The 23,133-nt window shown below is 37.0% G+C and overlaps 1 protein-coding gene across 7 annotated transcripts in view; it reads right to left on the bottom strand.

Moving 5' to 3' along the window:
- The window catches only part of CSDE1 (cold shock domain containing E1, RNA-binding), a 41,358-nt gene that overhangs the window by 17,083 nt on the left and 1,142 nt on the right, over nucleotides 1–23,133 (bottom strand). Inside the window, exons 2-10 of one of the 7 annotated variants that reach the window (XM_011933106.1) lie at nucleotides 15,701–16,086; nucleotides 11,177–11,262; nucleotides 7,536–7,682; nucleotides 5,723–5,921; nucleotides 4,297–4,406; nucleotides 3,805–3,897; nucleotides 3,088–3,185; nucleotides 471–552; nucleotides 20–148 (exon numbers count right to left, since the gene is read on the bottom strand). In XM_011933106.1, the coding sequence (XP_011788496.1) occupies nucleotides 20–148; nucleotides 471–552; nucleotides 3,088–3,185; nucleotides 3,805–3,897; nucleotides 4,297–4,406; nucleotides 5,723–5,921; nucleotides 7,536–7,673 (849 nt within the window). In that variant the 5' untranslated portion in view covers nucleotides 7,674–7,682; nucleotides 11,177–11,262; nucleotides 15,701–16,086. The remainder of the gene's footprint in view (nucleotides 1–19; nucleotides 149–470; nucleotides 553–3,087; nucleotides 3,186–3,804; nucleotides 3,898–4,296; nucleotides 4,407–5,722; nucleotides 5,922–7,535; nucleotides 7,683–11,176; nucleotides 11,263–15,700; nucleotides 16,087–23,133) is intronic. The other 6 variants (XM_011933105.1, XM_011933108.1, XM_011933107.1 and 3 more) reach the window with 6 other exon arrangements.

The following is a 23,133-nucleotide window of genomic DNA, read 5'->3' as shown; positions in this document are numbered from 1 at the left end:
ATTAAGTTAACTATCTTACATTTCTGTCCTTGATTGTGAATTCCACATCATCACCAGGCTGTAAGGTTTCTAAGTCACCCTTAAATTCACTATAGTGAAAGAATATCTCTTTTACGACATCACCTCTTTCAATAAAGCCAAATGCCTCCTGAAGCAAAACAAAAAACCAAGAACATTATTACCACTCTGTACAAATTTAGGATTACAACTTAAAACCAATAATTTTTGTAAAATTATAGTGTAGTCACAATAGTACAATTTGGTACAATCTAATATTATCAATTAAACAGCCAATTTTAAAGAAGATAATGTATTAGCAACCAAGGAATTTTAAGAGACTACTTTTGAGGCTAACAGTGAAATAGTTTTAAAGGGTAAAGATAAAAAAGAAAAAAAAAAAGGCTGGAGTTTGAAGTACAACACTTCAAATGGCCAAAGAAAAACTCAAGATTCTCAAATTTAACACTTACCTTCATGGCACAAACTACTCCCTGACAGCGGGCTTGTTTCTTTTTCAACAGCATAATGTTGCGAGCACTTACAGCACCAGTACTAGAAAAAAATAATTACAGGGAGGAGGAATGAAACACGGGTTAAAAATGTATTGACTTGCTTAGATATTAGTCTAAAGAAACTAGTTTCCTGGGGCTTTAATAATTCTATCATCACTAAGAATAAATACAGGGTTTATGACATTTGATTTTTTTTTTTTTTTTGAGACGGAGTCTTGCTCTGTTGCCCGGGCTGGAGTGCAGTGGCCGGAGCTCAGCTCCCTGCAAGCTCCGCCTCCCGGGTTTACGCCATTCTCCTGCCTCAGCCTCCCGAGTAGCTGGGACTACAGGCGCCCGCCACCTCGCCTGGCTAGTTTTTTGTATTTTTTAGTAGAGACGGGGTTTCACAGTGTTAGCCAGGATGGTCTCGATCTCCTGACCTCGTGATCCGCCCGTCTCGGCCTCCCAAAGTGCTGGGATTACAGGCTTGAGCCACCGCGCCCGGCCGACATTTGATTATTTTCATATGGCTTTATATGCAAAGGACTTTAACTCCTTAGCCTTCTACATTTGGCAAATATATATATAGGTCATCTTTCTCTAGGACTGTTGTTGGAAGATTTGTTTTTACAAACTTACACATGGGGGCATGATGTTCTACTGTTTCTCTATTTCAACAAAAGAACTGAAATAAAGCCACAAAGCGCTACCAAAGGTGGGAATACTGAAGTTTTATAAAGGTTATTCATTGAACAAACAATTGTGTAGGCATAATCTGTGGCAAAGTAAGGTACTGGTGATACAGAGATAAATAGGAGATGGTCTCTATTTTCAGTGAGTGCTACACTTAGTAGCTATCTCAATTACTCTCAATTATTTGAGTAAACAGCCATAAAAGTTGAGCAAATGAAGTGATTTTAAGAGAACTTGCTATGCTTTTAAAAGTAATGATATTCACCTCCATTGGAGAATGGAAACAAGTTAGAGACACCATATGTTGCTTTTATGCCCTCATTTTCGTGCAGCAGTGATGTAAATTCAATTTTAAGATAACATAGACTATATAAGACATAATGGTACTGTTAGTCTAAATGTTTTAAGAGAAGACCTATACACCAAGCAATTACTTCCCTTAATTTTTCATGGACAAGTAACCCAAAATGTGCTTTTTATTTAAAAAAAAGTTACAGACTAACAAAGACACCAGAAAAATTCTACCTGCTTTTGTAACTTACTGCAGTGAAAAGGCTTTAGAATCAGATGGGAATTTAAATGTCTGCTATTTAAAAGCAGTACGAACGTCAAAAGTAACTTTGTGAGAACTTATACCTCATTTTACAGATGAAGAAACTTAACAGGTAAGGCTGTTCTGAGATTAACGACTATATAAATTGAGGCCTTCAGACTGTAATAATAACCATACCTACAATGCAATCTGATTCCTTCTAGACTTGTCAAGAAAGAGATAAGGTTCAAGGCAGATAATCCCACAGACATGCTCTTAGGACTTTTCCCTCCACATGCTACTGGAAAGTACACTACTAGCACTTTCTCCAACTTCCTATTTTAATTTCCTTCTCCTCTTGCATCTCTCCTCTCTCATATCCCAAGATAAAAATATTCTCCCTGAGCTTTCTTAACTACATTTTCCTTAACTGTGTATGCTGATGAATTCTACAGCTCTACATACTTTCCCTATAGGCAGGAAACAGATCTTAGACTTATAGGTCTAAGTCTCAGACCTATACACGCAACTGCAGATTTGGTATCTCTACCCAGATATCACAAACACCTCACTCAAAAATTGCCAAAGCAAATATGATTCTTTTTCCACCTTGAACTTTCTCTTTATGTCTCCTTAGCCCAGTTTATGGTACCATCATCTGCCCAGTAGGCCAGGCCAGAAAAACAGTATTTGGGACTCCCTTTAATTCCAATCCCACCTTCATCTAATCAATTAAGATTGATGATGGTATCTTCTCAATATAACTTGACTCCTCCACCCCATCCTCTTAATCTATCCATATTAGGTGGTCATCTTTCACGTTAACTCTCACATCACTGCCTCTGGTCAACAGCATCCCCACTTTTCAAAAGTCTACCACTTCCACCACCTCCAAAGATCTAAACCAATCACACTTCCTTGTTTTAAATACTACAAAGATTCCTACATAGAAGAACGCTCACACTTTACCTTCTGGTCAATTCGACTAAACTTTTGGCCATTTCCCCAAAACATGTCATGATATTTCTTCTATCCATAATGCTCTTTTTTCTCATCTCTCTAGTGACTATATCCCTCCCTCAAAACTTACCTCAAAGCACTATTTTTTGAAAAACCTTCACTGATCTCTAGAACAAGTCCTTGAAATGCCTGACAATGTTTTAATTATCATCTTCCTATTTCTGAGATCCTGCATCATAGCTGTAATACAATATTCACAGACCTCAAATCATTAGTTGATGAACTGAAAGTTCATGAAAATTATCCAGACTTACAAGTTAGGTTTTTAACCCACTTCAAATTTCTCAATGGAGGGAAAAAAAACACATGCAAAACACTTAGGTGAGAAAATTTTTTTAAAAAAGAACTTACTGTTTATTGTTATCAATTACAAAGTTTATTTTATCTCCAGTTTCCAGCTGAACATTCCCTTCGACATCTTCAGGGGTGTAAGTCAGATAAAACACTTCCTGTGAATTAATAAATCATTATTACTATTTTGGCAGGATGCATATTCACTGTATACTGTGATTTACTTACTTAAAAACCTCTTATACTGGCATTTTAAGCCAAATTTCTTAAAATTAAATGCTTTATGACAAGTAAGTTACTTTATTCATGTAAACACACACTTCCCCTCCATGGTGCTGATGACTTCTGCGAGTCCACAGCTGAGCAGCAATCCAACTTCAAAAAGCTTACACACGTGGAAGCATTTGCCCAGAGACTATAGTTACATTTCAAAAAAACCAATTTTATATAAGGCATTCCAAACAAAAAAAGCTGGTGTTAGTGCTTAAAAGAAACCAGAAAAGATCCCCCCCCCACAACCCCCAAAAAAGTGATTAAAAGGAACATTTTACCTTAATGTTCTAACTAAGGTCATACTTGGGCAAACTGACACTTGGAAGTCCTATGGAATTTTTCTTTTTAAATTTTTTGATTATGCTGCATTTGAAGCCTCTTAGAAACCAAATTTAAAACTGATTTTAACAATTGCAGCTTACGTTTTCTATTTCGAATTTTAAAGTACGCTTATAGATCACATGGTGGATCAGGCAAAGGTTTAAGAAAAATACACAAGTTTACCCCATTACGTTCGTAGCATACACTCCCTGTTGGACTCTGACCCGGGGCAGCTGGAGATTTACTCTCTAAGTTGTGAGGAACAGCGCACACAACCTACCAGTCAAAAAAAAAAAAATTTCCATTGCTAATCATTTCAGGAGCAGCACTGTGCAATATAAACTGAATTTTAATATCCTCTATACTATACACAGGGATGCATTTTAATATGATCCACAAGAGGATGTCATGCTGCCAAGTTTCAAACTTACAGTATGTAAATTGACTGTAAGCATTGACTCAGGGTTATATGTAAAAACCCAACTGAGTCTTGACCATATTTTTATTTCAGGTCAAGAAATGCCAGTGCTTTTGATTAATTTTAAAATAGTAATCTTTATATACTATAGCTCTCTTTCGTGCAAACTGAGGAGATGGGGAGAATCTTCCTTTTCTAATGTGAAAGATATGCAAATGCAGGGCCCTAAAAAAACAGAAAGCATCAAAGTCACTAACTTGTCCATTCATTCGTTCTTCAGGGAGGATTTCTTGTTTTATCTTCACCAGTTTAACAGCAATGGGTTTCCCAGTCCGCCGGTCCGATGATACTTCAAATTCAACATCATCTAAAATAAAGAATGTGTTATATTTGTTGAACTAATTTTTGCGAAACAATATATTGCTTCCAAACTATACTTAACATAGCATTTCAATTGCCTTAGACCAGTGGTTTTCAAAGCATGGTCCCTGGACCAGCATTACCACCACCTGGGAGCTTAAAAGAAATGCAAATTCTTGGACCTCACTCTAGTCCTAGCCAAAGACAAACTCTGGGGATCAAGTATAGCAATCTGTTTTAACAAGCCTTCCACATAATTTTGATACACACAAAATGTTTCAGAACCACCATCTTAGGCTAAGATAGCCATGTCTTAATCTTAGTTTTTATAGAATTTACACATACTACAAATGAGATCACTTAACAATCATAACCTTTGGCAAGTTTTTTTTTTTTAAAACTCCTCTGTACCTCAGTTTTCTCATATGTAAAAGGAGAATAATTCCTAACAAACAGGACTGCCATGAGGATTAACCAAAACAATGCTCCTATAGCATGCATCTTGTTAGCTATTATACTCTTTTCTCGAACATGTTTTTAAAAAACATACAGAGGCCTCATAATTTCAGTCCTTTAGTAAGCCAAACACTTTATATCATATAAAAACGATTTTTTTTTTTTGAGACAGAGTCTCCCTGTTACCCAAGCTGGAGTGCAGTGGCACGATCTAAGCTCACTGCAACCTCTACCTCCCAGGCTCAAGCGATCCTCCCACCTCAGTCTACTTAGTAGCTCGGACTACAGGCACAAGCCACCTTCCCCAGCTAATTTTTGTATTTTTTTGTAGAGATGGGGTTTTGCCATGTTGCCCAGGCTGCAAGCTGGTCTTGAATTCCTGTGCTCAAGCAATCTGCTAGCCCTGCCTTTCCAAATTGCTGGAAATACAGGCATGAGCCACCATGCTAGACCTGTGAAATAATTTGTATGGTGTCAGCCAAAATGAATTTCCATATAATCTAAGAGGTGACATTCTAAGAATTACTTTTTTCAGGTACTACCCCAAATAGTACCTGATAGAATAATCATAAATAACATTGTAACATTATAAAAGTTCAATATTCCTACTGGCTTAAAATCTTACAGGTAAACAGTCATCATTAGGGGGAACAAAGAAATCTTCCAAGCATTTACTGTAAATATAAACAAATATATCTTTTAAGGATTCTGCTGGTTTATACAGATATTCTTCAGTAAACAATACAACTGAAAGTCCAAAATGTTTTTATTTACATAAAACATTTTTTTGAAAAACACTCATGAACAAGTTGATATGCAAGACAAATTTTGTGATTACATTTTTACAAAGGAGAACTGACAGATTACCTCCTACTTTTAAGTCTTGCAGGTTGCCATTATACTGTGAACAGTGGAAGAAAAGTCTAGCTTGACGTTCTGAACACTGAATAAATCCGTAAGAGGTTAACAGTTTTTCAATAACCCCAGTTTCACGCAGTGCTGCTGAAGTACCATTAGGGTACCCATTATGTCCATTGTTGTGGAGAAGGTTTGGATCAAAGCTCATCTGTTTTAAAAAGAAAAAGAATATATACGTATCTGCACATTATCTCCATAGCGTATTATGTCTGGTTAATAAGTCACTAAATCTTCCATATAAAAAGGCAAAAAAAAAGTAAAATGAAAGGAAGATTATGGACTTTTATTAATGCAGCATTAATTTAGCTAATAAAACATTTCAGAGGAAACAATTTAAGTTATTATATTGGGGAACTGCCCCAAATTATGGTAGAATTTCCACTTACCAGACAAAAATAGAATTTCTGGGGTTTAATATTAACGCATGACAACTACATTAGTAAATGCTGCCTTTACATAAACTGAAAATTACTAAAACAAATTCAGAACAAGGGTAATTAACATTAAGAGACAGTGACCACAAACTACCAAAGACTCTTAAGAGATTTGGTAACACTATTTTGAAACTTCAGCTGATACCTTAATACTATTTAGTAAGTCATGCATTTCGAAGGCATATTTCAAGTTAATAAAGATTAACACAATAAAATAAACTTTCTATGCAATACTTAAACTAGAAAATCTCAGAGTAATTCATGCTTAGGTCCTTTAATGAAAGACTATCCAAAATAGTGTATTAGAAAACTTCTGAGACAACAAAACTACAAGACAGCAAAAGCATTTCCATTTTAAAAATGCTGAATCATTTCACAGGTACATTTAAAGACATCTTTACCTGAAAGAAACCCTTCATTTTTCACATACTGATGAAATCTGTAACTATCCTTTCTTTCCCGTTCTTTAGTGAAACAGGAGCTATTTAAAAGTAATATAACGTAAATCTGCCTAGGTCATAAAATACTATCACATTGGATGTTCCATTTTCCTTTCTTTGAGTAAAACAACAAAAACTATAAGTGAAGCACAAAATAGGATGAAATCCTTAGCAAAGCCTAGGTCTATAATTTACCATAGTAATGACATTTCCAAATCATTACAATTATGTTTTAGACCCTTTCACTGAAAATCTGATTTATAATCAGTATTTCCATTTAAGTGGGATATTGGACATTATTAATAAAAAGGATACATTTTCATTAGGAAAAAAGAGTAACTAAAATTCTAGAAAGATAAACAAAAGTAGGAGTCAATGACATGTGTGGTCAAATCAGGTAAATCAAAGCCACCACACCTGTAGGTGGTTACGTTCTAATTCTTCTACACTAGCCACTGTTCTGTGTTTAACATGTATTAACTCACTTAACTTTCACAAAAGAAAGTATTGTATTAGCCTCATTTTACCAATGAGAAATGAGACAAGAGAAGTTAAATGACTTGCCAAAGTCAAACAGAAGATTCAAACCAAGAAGGTCGGGCTTTAAACCAGGGCTTCTCAAACAAAATCAGACTCAGTGCGTATGGGGATTTGAGATTTTCCATCTTTATTAAGATCCAAGGTGTTAATAATGCTTCTGACTCTTGGACATACTTTGAGCAAGGCCCTAATCTACTCGGTTATCTTTCAAGACTGAAGGTAAAAAAAATGATTCGGGAAGTTAGAAGGTGAGTCTGCAGGATATTTCAACCAGAATGAGTGGCAATCCTAGGTCATGCTCTTAACACAAAGCAAGGTAAGCTGAGAATGACTGCTTTCCTGACTTACAGATCTCTGATAAGTTGGAGTCTTCTTTTGTTTTTTAGTCCCAGATGAGGTAGAAGATGAAGATAAGGGTAAAGAAAGTGAAGGAGGGGCTGCAGGAGAGGGATGAGGATCTGACGACACAGTAAAAACGTTCTCCATCTCAAACAGCTGTTATAACATACCATAATGTTGATAACTATGATCAATAACAATTTTGTGCACATTCCACAGTCAACCTTTATATATTTTTAGCTCGGGTTTAGCAAAATATAATTAATCAGATTTCTATCGACATAGGAAATATACAGAATTAACATTACTACAGAAGGTGAAATGTATTTTTTTTTAAGCCATTAAAACATACGACGACATCAACAATTCTGAAAATGCCACAAGGACTCTTGATGGTTATTGGAGTGAGACTATTCAGTCCAATTTCTTTTCAATGCCAATCAACTTTAAATAGAACCTATCATTTTTAGTCACTAGTTTTCCTAAAGTACAGTACACACAGATAATCCAATGGGGTGTAGAAGAAAATAATTGGGACTATTTTTCTGCCCAGAGATAAAAATGAGCTTTTATCAATATTTACTATGTATTTATAGTCTAGGTTTCACCGAGTTGGTATGTCAGATGGTATCATGTATTACTCAGGTATTCTGAGGGAAGAGTGGAGAACTCCATGAGAGGCCGACAGTGAAGTCCTCACTTATTTGCTCTTACTATATTACAGTATGGCCGATAAGGATATACACAAATTTAGTTATCTAGTGTAACTAAACTACCTTCACAAATAGACAGATGAGGCCGGGTACAGTGGCTCACACCTGTAATCACAGCACAGGGAGGCCAAGGTGGACAGATCACTTGAGGTCAGGAGTTTGGGACCAGCATGGCCAACATGGTAAAAGACTGTCTCTACTAAAAATACAAAATTTAGCCAGGCATGGTGGCATGGGCTGCAGCCCCAGCTACTCAGGAGGTGGAGACATGAGAATTGCTTGAACCCAGGAGGTGGAGGTTGCAGTGAGCCGAAATTGTGCTACTGCACTCCAGTCTGGGCAACACAGCAAGACTCCAACCCAGAAAAACAAAAAAAGCCCAAACAGACAAATGGTTGAAAGATTCCCGCAGAAGAACCTCAGATGGAAAATAAGACAAGCACATGTAAAGAGCATGGGAATTGACATTTCTATTCCTAGTACTAGTTCTTCAACCTCCACATTAAGAAACCATCTAACGAGATATGACAAGTATGCCAAAAAGTTAAGATCAAGACTATGATATGTATTTATATTAGTTGCAATACAACGCACTAAATGTTGATTTCCTTGATACTAATTCATGGTATTATAAAGCTTTTTAAAATTAAACACTCAAAAACCAGCAATCCAGAACATAGTATTTCTAGCAAGAACAGAACATTTCTGCACAAGTAAACTTTTTATATAATATCCCTCACTTCACATTTTTCCTATTTATTTGCACCACTATGTTTTACAATGCAGACACAAAATTGTAAACACACAATTTATAAATATATACACATATCAACAATATATGTTTTTAACTGACAAGCAGTATAAAATTACCTTGAGAATCATTATTCTAGATCACTGAGGGACTTTCAAGCTGTGCTTCTTTCATGTTTGTTTATTTAATTATTTATTTTTGAAGACACAGTCTTGCTCTGTCGCCCAGGCTGAATTAATTAATTAATTTATTTTTGAGATGGAGCCTCGCCCTGTCGCCCAGCCTGGAGTGCAGTGGTGTGATCTTGGCTCACTGCAACCTCTACCTCCTGGGTTCAAGTGATCCCCCTGCCTCAGCCTCCCAAGTAGCTGGGACTACAGGCGTGTGCCACCAAACCCAGCCATTTTTGTATTTTTAGTAGAGATGGGTTTTCACCATGTTGGCCAGGTTGTTCTCAGACTCCTGACCTCAAGAGATCTGCCCCCTTCGCTGGTGCCCCGGGCCTCCCAAAGTGATGGGCTTACAGGCCTGAGCCACTGCACCTGGCCTCATGTTTGGACTATAGTTCTGATTACTATTAAACAAGAACACAATGATATTATCTGAAATATATATATGCCTGAAAGCTGCAAAAAATCCATTCTCAAGTCTCCAGTCCTGCCACACATCTCTGCACGTAGGAGATAGAAATCCTCTTTTTCTCACCCAAAGGGAGACTGAACCAGAATCAGAAAGTATCAAAGCTAACATTTTCTTTTAAGACTCTAAATTGCTCCCCAACAAGAATGCTGGAATCTGGGCTCTACTGTTCGGGTCTCGTCTCATCCTTAGACGCATAACAAAACAGTTGAAAAAGCTGTCCCCTTCTCCCAGAATCTTTGCTGACTAGAGCTCTCTTTCCCTAGCCTTTATCCATTTGGAGGATGCCTTTATTTTTCCAATGGGAAACGCACCACTCAAACAACTTTAGATAAGACATGTGACACGTTAATACTTTTCAAAGAATTCCTAATAATTTGGCTAAACTATATTTTTATGGCATTGCAAATATTTCTTAATCAGCACCACCAAAAAACAAGCAAAATGGAAGTTATCACAAAAACAAGACATAAAAGTAGAAGACAAATGGAAGTAGATAATTTAACAGATCCTTGTTTATAAAAAATTAAAGACACTAACAAAGCTGGTGGTAGGAAGGACCCAGTAGGTAAATGTTACTTGGCTTCTTTTTCAAACAGGTGAAAACAAAATCCACAATTTAGTTGCTTGCCTAACAGCATACAAAAATGTATGCAAATGAACCAAGTTTAATGTCTTAAAAAATATTTAAAAACCAGCCAGGCTCAGTGGTTCATGTTTGTAATCCTAGCACTTTGAGAGGCTGAGGTGGCAGATTGCCTGAGCCCAGGAATTTGAGACCAGCCTGGGCCCATGGCAAAACGCTGTCTCTACAAAAAATACAAGAATTAGCCAAAATTAGCCGGAGGCCTATAGTCCCAGCTACTCAGGAGGCTGGGGTGGGAGGATCACTTGAGTCTGGTAGGTCAAGCCATGATCCTGACACTGCACTCCAGCCTGGGTGACAGAGTGAGACTCTGTCTCAAAACAAAAACAACAAAACAAACAAAAACCCCAAAACACACAACACACACACACACCCTGGATGTGTATATTTGTAAAATCTTTGCAAGGGAGGAACTTTCTAGATTTGAAATCAATTTAAAAAAAAATCACAAGGGACTGATATCTGATTATAGCAAAAGCACAAGCTTTTATACTCAAACCTAGGGGGAAAAGTGTATATACACCAGAGTAGTATTGAAGATTCTAGGCAAATCAGTACAATTAAATTACCAGAATATAAGCTTCTTGAAGGGCAGAATCTTCTATTCAAAGCTAAATCCCTAGATTTTAGATAAACAGTGCCTGGCACAGAGCAGGTGCTATGTTTAATTACCGATTAAGTGAGCAAATAAATAATCCTTGAATATCAATCATTAAACTTTAAACACAAAAGCTCAAAACATTAAACATAAAAAAACCCTTGAATTTTTGCAATAAAAAAATTCAGATAAAGTAAATTAATACTTTCATATACCAAACTAGCAAAGATGTAAGGTTTTAAAATAATGAAAAAGTGAGCTAAGAACAACACATACACTTTTATGGTAGTAAACTGGTACAACCTTTTAGAAATGCAATTTAGCAACACGTATCAAAATGTGGAGATACTTTTCTTAACTGCATTGCAGAAAAGCTCTCCTGGGGAAATCTGTAATGTGAAAAAAGCTTTATGCACAAGTATTTTAACAAATATATTTTTGTAGCAAATTCCTGGAAATAATCTAAAGTCTAACACACTTCATGGTTCAAGACGTCATTGCAACTTATGTAATGCTATGTGCTCATTGGAAAGAATATGTGGAAAATGCTTATTCTGTAATAGGAAATGAGACATCAGATATTTATACAGTATGATTTCAAATGTATTTCAAGACCAGAAAATCTACTTTAATGTTCACAGATGAGAAAACACTTAGCCATCTTAAGGGCACACTGCTAAAAATGGCAAATGTAGGAAGAGAATCCAGTTCTGACTCTATTCTTAACCACTGCCTTATTCATTCAACCACAATTGAGTTCGTACAATGCATCAGCGCTATTTTAGGTTCTACTCATAGTAGGTAACACAACAGACAAATATCTCCAGCCTCATAAAGTTTAGACCTTCTACCCTTTTCTACATATTTACTTTTAAAACTAAAGAAGTCATTGACAAAATTAGTCCTCCTTTTAATAAAAGCAAAATTGGAACAAATCTCGGGTCAAATTTAAACTTCATTTCTAACCCAAGAAATCAACTAAAGTTCCCTGAAGAACATAAAAGTCAAAAGACTGGCTTTCAGCCCTGACTCTCAAGTACTTCTAACATCTCTGGGATTTTCTCCTCAAAAGTAAAGTGGGCGCACCTAACTGGTTTCCAAGTTCCTTTGGGGAGAGGGGGTGGAAATCTATGCTTTGTAATTTATTACAAGATCTAAGTTGTTTTTCCCCACTAATCTGGTCTGCTTGGCTTCTACTGATTGTCAAACAATTAATTTAGAAAAGGTAGCCTATTTCACCATAAGGTCTTTAGAAAACCACCCTGTATTCTCAAACATACCTCCCCTTGACTTCCACTGTTTCTTTCAATTTTCTTAACACAACCATTTTTCATACTAATTGTAGTCTTCTGGATAGGTTCTAAGTAATTATTCATTAAAGCGCATTTCATGACTATTCTTAACGTACCCGACCAATATAAGGTACTGAGTGATTACACTCCTTGATTCTGTAGACTGAAGTTTTATAACTTTGTAAAACTAAAAAATATCCCCATCATTTCTTCACAAATCACATTAGCAAAATCAGGTTTTCTTTCAGTTCCTCTGTAATGGATCATTTCTTCCTAAATAAAAAACTATAATCTAATGCTTTTAAAATGCCTTCTGTTGGTTAATCTAGTATTTCAATTTGGTGACTAATTTTAAATTATCAGATTCTGTGTAGTGTATCTTTTAATCATTCATCCTCCTATCTTAATACTTGTCTCACACAGTTGTTGAGATAGTTAAATGAGTTGCTTCATGTAAAAAGCCTAAAATAAGTGCTTATGTAGCACACAGGTACTCACATAACTACTTATTAGGTCTCTGAAAAAAGCAGGGCAAGGATAGCATCTGGCAGCATACACCTGGAGACTTCTCTAAAATCAGTCTCTTACTAACCTCTTTTAATTGTCACCCATCCAACATTTCTCTGTATTGACCATTATGCTATCATGAGCTACTCTGTCAAGTTTTTTATTCACTGGCTCTGGGGTTTTTGCTAGAAATGAAAAGCTCAACAGTTCCCACATCTGATTGAAAAATTAGGACACTGACAGTTCCTGTCATAGGTCTCTATTTGACTACTATCACACACCTAGCAACTAGCACCTTAGCAACTGCCAAGTAATCCTGTTATTTTCTCACTCATCTGGGGCTTCGGTTTTCTCTGCTTTGCTATGTTTCGAGTATGAAAATTGTTGCATTCAGCAGAAAAAAACTAGGAGCATGACAGGAATTTTCTAGTTTAGCTTTCCTCTTGTCTGTCACCTTTAGACTACCTGGATCAAATCATTCACCAAACAATTCAGGTCTATTTTCACATGTCAAACAAATGTTTTATAGTCCTCATTCTTTCTTGCCATTTTATGGCTAACTCTACCCTTCCATATATATTTGTTTCTAATTATGTATTATTTTTACTGACTTTACAAAACCCCCCTTTAAAATCTGGGGGTTCCATTGCATTACCAAATCTGTTTCCTTAGCTGTGTGTCCCCTTTCACTGAACTATTTCACAACTGTACAACCACGGCCATGTTTTACTGCCAATAATGTTCATCCCAATTGTGGTTTCTTTGTAACTATGTAAACATGTAATTTTTAGACAGCTATGGATACATTTATATATTAAAATGTTCATGTAGTAAATATTCAGAATACAAAGATTACGCTAAACGAAAAGCATTTCTTTAAATCTATTTCTATAAATCATGTCAATGAAATGAAAGCCTTAATATCTCATCTTGCCAGGCATGGTGGCTCACAACGTCAGGAGTTCAAGACCAGCCTGGCCAACATGGTGAAACCCCGTCTCTACTAAAAACACAAAAATCAGCCAGGCGTGGTGATGCAGCCTGTAATCCAGCCTGGGCAACAGAGCAAGACTCGTCTCAAAAAAAAAAAACGAAAAAAAAAATCTAATCTTTTATCCTTCAGAACATAAAATTGTGGTTTCAATTTGTGTTAATCTTCCTTAGCTAATCCAACAGAATCCATAACAATTAGTCTAACACTCTAAAATTATTCTTTAAAAATCAGCTAAGGTAAGAAGAAACAAACAGAAAAACTAGATGGTACAGTTACCTTAAAATTAAATAACAGTGTCTGTTTATGAGACATAGATAATTTAATATTACTAGTTTTTAGTTGTTAAGGAATATTCTAGTGCACAGTAAGGTCATCAACACTATTACATAATCCTTCAATAAATTGGAAATAAAGTCCTAAGTGCTTCTTGAAATAGCAGTGAAGCTTTTGTAACTGCACGACTTATTTCCATTGTTCATTTTATTTGACCTCTGTAGCATTTAAAAAAATGTTTACCACTGACTTCTTGAAATTATCTTTGGTGCTTCTTCCTGACTTCTACTTCTTTGCTCTCTTCATTGGTGCTTCTTCCTTTATTACCTATCATCTGATGACTTCTTTCTGAATTCCTTTATGTCTACTAACTTTAGAAAATCTGGAAACTAAAGATTAAAGAGGAAAATTGCTCTTCATAAGCCAACCTTCAAAGTTAACCACTGTTTAATATTCTGTACTAGAATATTTCCTTCAACTTCAGATTGCTAATGACCACAATAGATTTCCACTATATATTTTAATATCAGTAAGTTACTACTCTAACTTCCCTATTCCTATGAACAATGGTTTCTAGCTTGGACAACTGGATTTGATAAAGTCATTCCCTCTACATTTATCTTCAGAATCACCTGGTCTCCAAGTCCTCAATTCTATCATCAGAACATTCAGCATCTACCTTTTTCTCTATCTAAACCTTAGCTTTTATCTTCCTTATACTCGATCCACTGCTTTTGACAGGTTTTCCCATCCTCAGCCTTTCCCTCAAAAGTGTCACCATTTGTCTTTTAAAGGTACACTTCTGAATATTACTTTAAAATGTGAAGCAATAAAGCTATCTTACTTTTGGGGGAAAAACCCATTAAGCCCTTGCTTACAGACATCTGATGGCTCTCCTACAGAATAAAGACAAATGTATTGGGCCAAGCCTCCAGCAAACTTCCCTTCATAACTCTTCCCACAAAATTGTATTCTCTACTTTGTTCATAATGAACAACTTAATATACACCATGTGCTTTCAGGTCTCCCTGAATCTGCTAATTCTGTTACCTCTATACCTCTACCAATGTCTCTTCTCCCTCTCAACAAGGTACTACTCACCTTCAAATATCCTTTCTCTGTAGGCTTTCTTTACCCTCCTTCTTACCTCCAAGGGAACAGCTTCAGTTATATTCTTAATATTTTATGAATATCTTGTAGCCTATATTAAACTGTGATCCTGTGTAACAAATCGTCCTATATTGCAAGTCCACTAATATCTTATTCACTCATTATATTTCAGCACTAGCAATGCCTAACAATACAGTAGGCATGTCAACCATTCATTCACAAATATGCACTGTAAATGTAGGTATGGATATAAACCAAGGTTCTTCCCTCAAGAAGCTAACATTGAAGAGAGAGAAACAGATGTCAGTAACAAATATCACCAAAGTTTCACAGACCCTCGTGGAAAGACTGCAATGCACATTCTTATTTGAAATCCTAACTTCTAAATAGTACAGACAGAGCTTCTCTAAGAGACCAGTAAGTCGAGAGATCAGCATGTATTAATATAATCTAGTGTGAAAAATCTGTTTTGACCACAAACACTGTCCTTATCTAACAAGAGATAGTGTTGATATTTCATACTAGTTGAGAATAGAAAAACTGTCTTCTGAATACCTTTAGAAAAGAACAAATAAAGATTTTACATTTGACCAAATAATCAGGAAATCCAGAATTATGGAACTGATTCTTAATAGGAAACTACAAACCTACCTCGCAGTGATAATCGAATATTGCACTTTCAGTAGTATTTGCTGATTCTTCTTTTCAGCACACGTTTCAAAGGATGAAAGTTGCTAGTATTAAAAAAAAAAGCAAGAGAAAATGATCTACCAAGCTAATAAAGAATACAACTGCTGCTGTACCGGGCAATCTCACAGTACAGCACTGAAGAAAACAAAGACTACTAGCAGCGTTGGGAAGTGCTCTTTCAAAGCTGTTGAGTAGGCACAAACTTCTTGTTTCAGATCAAGTGTTGTGTCTTCAACTTAAGTGTACGCTTCTTTGGTCTTGTTAGTTGTTACGAGGTTTGTTCCTTGCCTGATCTGAACTTGAAGCAGCAGTTTCAGGTGGTAAAGTCTGTTCTGTTACACTTCATACTAGAGGTAAAAAATGAAGACATTAAGTATAACATATACAAAATAATCAGGGACAGTGGGTGAGAAGAGGGACAAACTCATTTCATTAACTTAGAATCATGGGTCATCCAAGTAATACAGAAAACCTGGAAGCATGCTCATTTGATGTTATTTGGAACAATCTCTCAAGTACTAACAACTACCTCCTTTGGTATCTCATACCCAAGACCTCAAATTATTCCATAGTCTTTATTGACCTCTTTCCCCAAATAAGCTAGTTACATGGCATAATATTTAATTTAGTGCAAGTATTTTATAATAATCTAGCTCTGTGGAAAACATAAAAGAAGTCCCTGCCATGAGGGCATAGACAATCTTGCTGAGAATACAAGATTTATACATGGGAAAAAAAAACAGAGTATAGGACAAAAACGCCAAAAATTATTTTGCTCAATTAGCATCTAGATACCTATTATGTCACAGACTATCTAGAAATATTACTTATTGTTTATCCACAACTGCATGTGCATCCAAGCAACACGGTTAAGTATAGAGAAAGCTTTTAAATAAGTGGAATTTGAACTGAATCTGGAAAATCAGGCAAATAGCTGAGTGTTCTAGGCATGAAATAGCATGTAAGTCAAGCTAGAATATGCCACTAAATTCTAAGTGTCTTGAGAGAAGCAACCATGCATTCTATGATTTTCTAAGCCCGGCATCAATGAAGTCTTCTACATGAATGCCCGTGGCAACAGTGTGGCTTGTTGTTTCAGAGGAAAATCAACAGGCTAGCCTGGAGAACAGAGAACTGGGCTGAAGTGAAATAGGATATGTAGTGTGACAGGTGTAGTGAAGCCAGATTATGAAGCATTTCAACTTGATGTAACAGGAAACAGTGCCTTAGTTTTTGATGAAAGTGGTATTAAGTCTTGAAATCCTATAGGAGATGACTTAGTGAGCAAATAGAAATCTAATTTGCACTGCTGCAGTAAATAGATGAGAAATGTCTATAGAAAAGAAATAAAATGTATTTGTCAGTAAAAATCACATTTCTGCTTTATATTAGGTATAAAATAAACAACTATTTTGCACTGACTCCAAAGTTAACCAAATGGCATTAACGAAAATTATTTCTACAGGGAGAAGAAAAAGGTGGACATGCTGAGCAATGGATAATATATTTGAAAACATCAGAAGAATGATTATCAGGTGAGAGATCAGAGCTGATGAAACAGCTCAGACCAGAAGAGCGTAATCTCAATCACTGGTACTAGTAAACACCATGAACAAGTTATTTAATCTCTCTAGGTTTCACTTTCCTCACATGCAAAATAAAAACTCAATAATAGCTGATCTGGCCATTTTCTATTATCTAACATCCCATGACTTTATACTGTTCCTTCAAATAGCAAATGTTACATACACTTGCCTGATCTTTCAACTTTATTTAGATCATTCTGCTATTACCCAGACTAGATATATGTCTGAGGGTAATGGTGCTCAAATACTTGGAAAGCTTTAAAAAAAAAAAAAAAACAAACCTATGCCCAGCCCCCACTCAGAGAAATATAACTGGTTTGAGGTAGGGCCACTTCTTTAACTATCTCGATTCTTCCCCTCTCCATCGCCATACAAGTTGTGTTAGTATTTCCCTCACGATATCGTTTGTTGCAAGTTGTGTTAGTATTTCCCTCACGATATTGTTTGTATTCATCTCTTGTCCTACTAAATGATGTATTTTAGCTCAGGTGTCTAATATATCCGCCAACTTCCAGTGTGCACACTTTCCATTTTCTGTCACATACCACCCCACCAGACTATCATTTTTTGGCCAGGTGAGCTGGCTCACGCCTGTAATGCCAGCACTTTGGGAGGCCTTGGCAGGAGGACTGCTTGAGCCCAGGAGCTCGAGACCAGCCTAGGCAACGTGGAGAAACCCCATCTCTACTAAATATACAAAAAATTAGCCAGACATGGTGGTATACGCCTGGAGTCTCAGCTACTGAGGACCGGGAAATCAAGGCTGCAGAGACCAAGACAGCGACACAGCACTCCAGCCTGGGCAACAGATCAGAACCTTGTCTCAAAAAACGAAACAAAAACTCTCCAATTTCACTTCTCATCTCTCCTATCAAACATCTTCAGTTATTTTTCTACCACTCTAGATGGGAAGGTTTTAATCCGGGCTATCCACTGCCCCCAGCAACCTTAAATAAACAAACAAAAATAAACAAAATCAAAGCCTGAGTCCCATACAAAGATTCTAAATTTAACTACACTAGGTTAGGTGCCAGGCATTGTTATCTCCCCCCCCCCATCCCCGAGCCACAAACCTGCCCCAAGTGTTTCTGACCTCCAACCAAAATTAAGAACTACTATTCCAAGTGTCTCCATTCTACCTCCCATTCCTACTCTCTACTGTGTTCCAGTTCTCCCAGAAGTCCATTACCTTGCCTAACCTTAAACACAACTCTTGAGAAATTCCTGAATTCTAGCCACCTTTGCTTATATGGGTCTTCCCACCAAAAAAATACTGTTGTGATCTTCAAGGTGATAAAAAAGCCTTTCTTGACCATTCTAGCAGACTCATTCATTAATTCCTACTAAAGAATGGGGCAGTAACATCCACTGCCTGCATCAAGCAATTTGCAGCAAGTGGTACCAAGCAATTTCTGTACTTTGTTTACTTCTTGTTTTTATGTATCTTGTTCCTCCAATTCTATTTCAAATTTCTGAGAGGTAAACTCAAATTTCTTTATCACAGCCTCCTTTAGCACCTAATCCAGTGCTACCATAAACCAAAGGAAAAAGGTAGTTAATCCTTAATAAGCAAAAGGACACCACAATTCAAGTGTAAACAGTTATATCACCTTTAATTGCATGAAGTTTTAATTATCCGATCAAGAAATAATCTCTTCTTTAAAAAATATGGACTGTGTATATTGGTTTTATCTTAATACTTTAGGTCTATTAATGAACCCAAATAACTCAAGATGGAGAAAGCAAGTTATCTTGAAAAACTTGAACTGGATTAACCTAACCCAGTCTAGGTTGTTGTTACATTAAGAACTGTCAATTCCAAGATTCAGTAACACAAAAAGAGATTTCTGGAACCGAAACTCTGGAGTAATGCAGGGCCATTCTTAGGCACTAATGAGGTCTATTAGGAGCTACTAAAGCTCAAACGAACCCACCAACAGTCATGAATAATTTACTGGCCGAATTAACATCTTCACAGCTTCTGCAGTTAAATAAATGTTTTTCAATTAAATTAACACTTACTGAAGAACTTCAAGGTATTGCTCAGGCATTTTAATATAAATGGCTATCCACTCATGCCCGAATTAACATTAATTGGTGCTACTAACCAACTCTTTTGCCTTAACCCTAGGAACATAAGTGCATCTCCTCCATCCCCCTAAAGGCTTGAAACTTAAGTCACAGGAACACTGGGTATTGGGCTAGGGCGGTGGCTCTCGCTTGTAATACCCAGCACTGGTGGCAGGACGAGGTGGGAGGACTGCTTGAGACCAGCCTGGGCAACATGGTGAGACGCTGTCTCTACAAACAATTTTAGAAATAAAAAATATATTCAATGGGTGTGGTGGCACGCACCTGTAGTCCCAGCTACTCGGGAGGCTGAGCAAGAGGATCGCTTGAGTTCAGGAGTTTGAGGCTGCAGTGAGCTGACTGTGCCACTGCACTCTTCCCTGGGAGACAGTGAGATGCTGACTCAAAAATATCGCCCCCACAAACCCACCATAGGGTACCAATAAAAACTCCAGTGAACAATTTAAATGTGTATCTGAGAATCTCCCTGAGTGCTAAGTAATCGACTCCTTTTCCCTTTGCTCAGCATGGAAATAGTATTAATCACTGCAATTTCCACTTCTCGGGTTCAAGCGATTCTCCTGCCTCAGCCTCCTGAGTAGCTGGAACTACAGGCGTGTACCACCACGCCTGGCTTGCTAATTTTTGTATCTTTAGGCTAATTTTTGTACTTTTAGCAGAGAGGGTTTCACCATGTTGGCCAGGCTGGTCTCGAACTGACCTCAAGTGACCCACCCGCCTCAGATTCCCAAAGTGCTGGGATTACAGGTGCGAGTCACCGCACCTGGCCACCACCTGTTTTATTTCATGTCTTCCTCAGTTGGCTGTTTTACCTCAAAGGCCTAGCATAAGCCATGACGTAGTAGGCACTAAATCAAGAGGTTAAACTAACACATTTATGTGGTAAGTAATCTATCTAAAATGTATCACACTACCTAGTTTATTATTTTGACAAATTATTTTGAAAGTATGTGCAGCACTGACTTTTGGAAAAGTTAATAAAAGGCTAAGACAGTCTACAAAAGTCTGCCCACGTAACCCACTTTCTTCAGGCAGTATCTTCTTTTAGGCGGGAAAAACAAAGACCCAAATTGATAGCATAGGACTGAAAAGTTTCTCTATTGCCTGACATTTCATTGAGCACCACAGTTTACAACTGAAGTGCTTAATAGGTCTTAATTCATTTTCACTTTAGGATCTAAGGTAAATGATAAAGTCTAATTAACCAACCTAAGTCACCTGTTGAGTAAAAAAATAAAAAAAATCAAACTGACTCAACTATCTTTTTGTATCCGTTTAGTAGTAACAACTGTGCTGGATTAATTATCTAAACAGCTACTGAGATATTTAAAACTATCACTTAACTGCTTATACATACACCCGTAAGTCTAATACTTTTAAGCAGGACAAATGGCAGTGTGGGAAGATGCTGAAGAAACACTCTAGACACATCAGAAAACAGCACAGACCAGCAGTGTCCAACGGAAATACGGTGCAAACCACGTGTAATTTTAATTCTAGTAACCATATTACAGTCAAAAGAAACAGAAGGAATTTTATTTTATTTTTTATTTTTTTTTGAGACGGAGTCTCACTCTGTCGCCCAGGCTGGAGTGCAGTGGCCCGATCTCAGCTCACTGCTAGCTCCGCCTCCCGGGTTTACGCCATTCTCCTGCCTCAGCCTCCCGAGTAGCCGGGACTACAGGCGCCCACCACCACGCCCAGCTAGTTTTGTTTTTTTCTTTTGTATTTTTTTAGTAGAGACGGGGTTTCACCGTATTAGCCAGGATGGTCTCGATCTCCTGATCTCGTGACCGCCCGTCTCGGCCTCCCAAAGTGCTGGGATTACAGGCTTGAGCCACCGCGCCCGGCCAGGAATTTTAATTAAATGTCTTAGTTAACCAATTATATCCAAAATGTTATTCTCCACAGGATCAATGTAAAAAATTGACAATTTTACATTCCTTGAAATCCAATGTTATTATACAATCACAGCACATTTCAATTCAAACTAGTCACACTTCAAGTGCACAACAGCCACACGTGACTGGCAGCTACTATGTTCCACAGAGTAGGTATCAACTGCACAGGGGTCTAAAAAAGCACTAAAAAAAAAAAAAGCACTAAAATTAGCAACAGGAAGTAAATGTAAGGGTCTTGGGCAAAGATTTTCACTAATAAAAGTAGGCAGTATCTAGCACAGAAGCTTGTTGTTACTAAATTGCAGAAACAGAAATGCAAATAACTGGTAATGTACTGATTGTAGCTGCAAATCAACGGATAGCTTACATGTGCAACATATGGAAACTGATAATTTTCAGTCACACAGTTTTACCTCAGCATAAAAGGACATTAAAATATTAAAAAGTTTTGTGTTGTTTTTAACTACGTACCCACACATGCAAGTGGAAAACATTCTAATATCAAAACAAAGGAATTTTTAAAATCCTGACTGGGCAGAGGGTTTAACAGCAAGTCACTCTCACCCATAGTAGTTTCACCACTTAAAACAGTCTAGCTATTAAAGCTTACAAAATAGATCTCAAAGTGCTTCCTCTTCTGTTTTCTGCAAAGACAAAGCTAAGAAGTACATCAATTCTTTGTGGTTAACAAGATATTTATCTCATTTTTAATACAGTCCTGAAATGCAATTCCTCAAAAATCTGTCCAAGAGAACATCGGTCCAAAATTTCCATGTTTTCACTACCTTGTCGAAAGTATGGCTCTCATAACAGCTACAACAGACTTAGTGCCACTGAACTGTACAAAAACATTGGAACACTAAATGTTATGTATACTCCAGCATAATTTGATATTTTAGCATTTCGTTTGTATAAAACAAAAATCGATGGCCCTACACGATGTGTCTTCGCGGGGGGAGGGAAAAATAAGGGTAGGGGTAAACCCGGACTGCACGTCAGCTTTCACACTTTCAATTTTGATTTGCTAGGACTTCACCAGATTTTCACCCACACTCGCTAAAGGTCACATTTAAGTCAGAACTTACTCACAAAAAAAGAAAACCTATCTTCTGTGCCTCAAATACTTTAGTTTTCAACTCAGCTGCTATAAATACTCATCTTGATGGTAAACATCCAGAACAGCTGCAAAACCAAACTATTAGCTTCTCTTTTATTTTAGTCCCAGGGCTAAAACGAAACAAAAAGAAAGCCGAATATTTATCCAGGTTTTATGGCTCAGGTATATGCCTATTCAAGTATATAAACCCCCTCCTTACCCACACCAAGGATATACATTATTGGATATCAATACCAAAATAAAATCAAGGTATGTATTACAGTGCCCCTCAATGTAGTATCAAGAATGTTTGCCTTTACTCAAAATGAAAATTACTCAGTATTTTAGTATAGTGTAGCTTATATTTGTGGGTTATAATTTGAAACCTACATTTTAAAAAAGTAGGTTAGTAGCAGTGGCTGAGAACTGCCAGTTCATACCAGCCTGATGAAAATTTCAGCCTCTCAAAAAGATTTAACTACCACAGTGCCTTTGAGCATTCTCCCTCTCCGCCCTGCCTCCCAACTGTTTAAAGAGCGCCACATTCTTTTACTCATTTAAGGTGCAAAACACGAAAATTAACTTGCCTAACAACGTTCAGATTTTCTTTGCAGATTGAAGCCTGTTTCAGAGAGCGTTCTCTGCTTCACCTGTGAGTTAAACAAGACGGCCGCCATCTGGGTGTTTCTAAGGGAAAACCTTAAAGCAAAAGAACCTTGG

The sequence above is a fragment of the Colobus angolensis genome, unplaced genomic scaffold (assembly GCF_000951035.1).
Source record: "Colobus angolensis palliatus isolate OR3802 unplaced genomic scaffold, Cang.pa_1.0 Scaffold124, whole genome shotgun sequence".
In the NCBI taxonomy this organism is placed as follows: Eukaryota; Metazoa; Chordata; class Mammalia; order Primates; family Cercopithecidae; genus Colobus; species Colobus angolensis.
The sequence above is the reverse complement of the archived record's forward strand: the minus strand, read 5'-3'. Positions and strand labels throughout refer to the sequence as shown.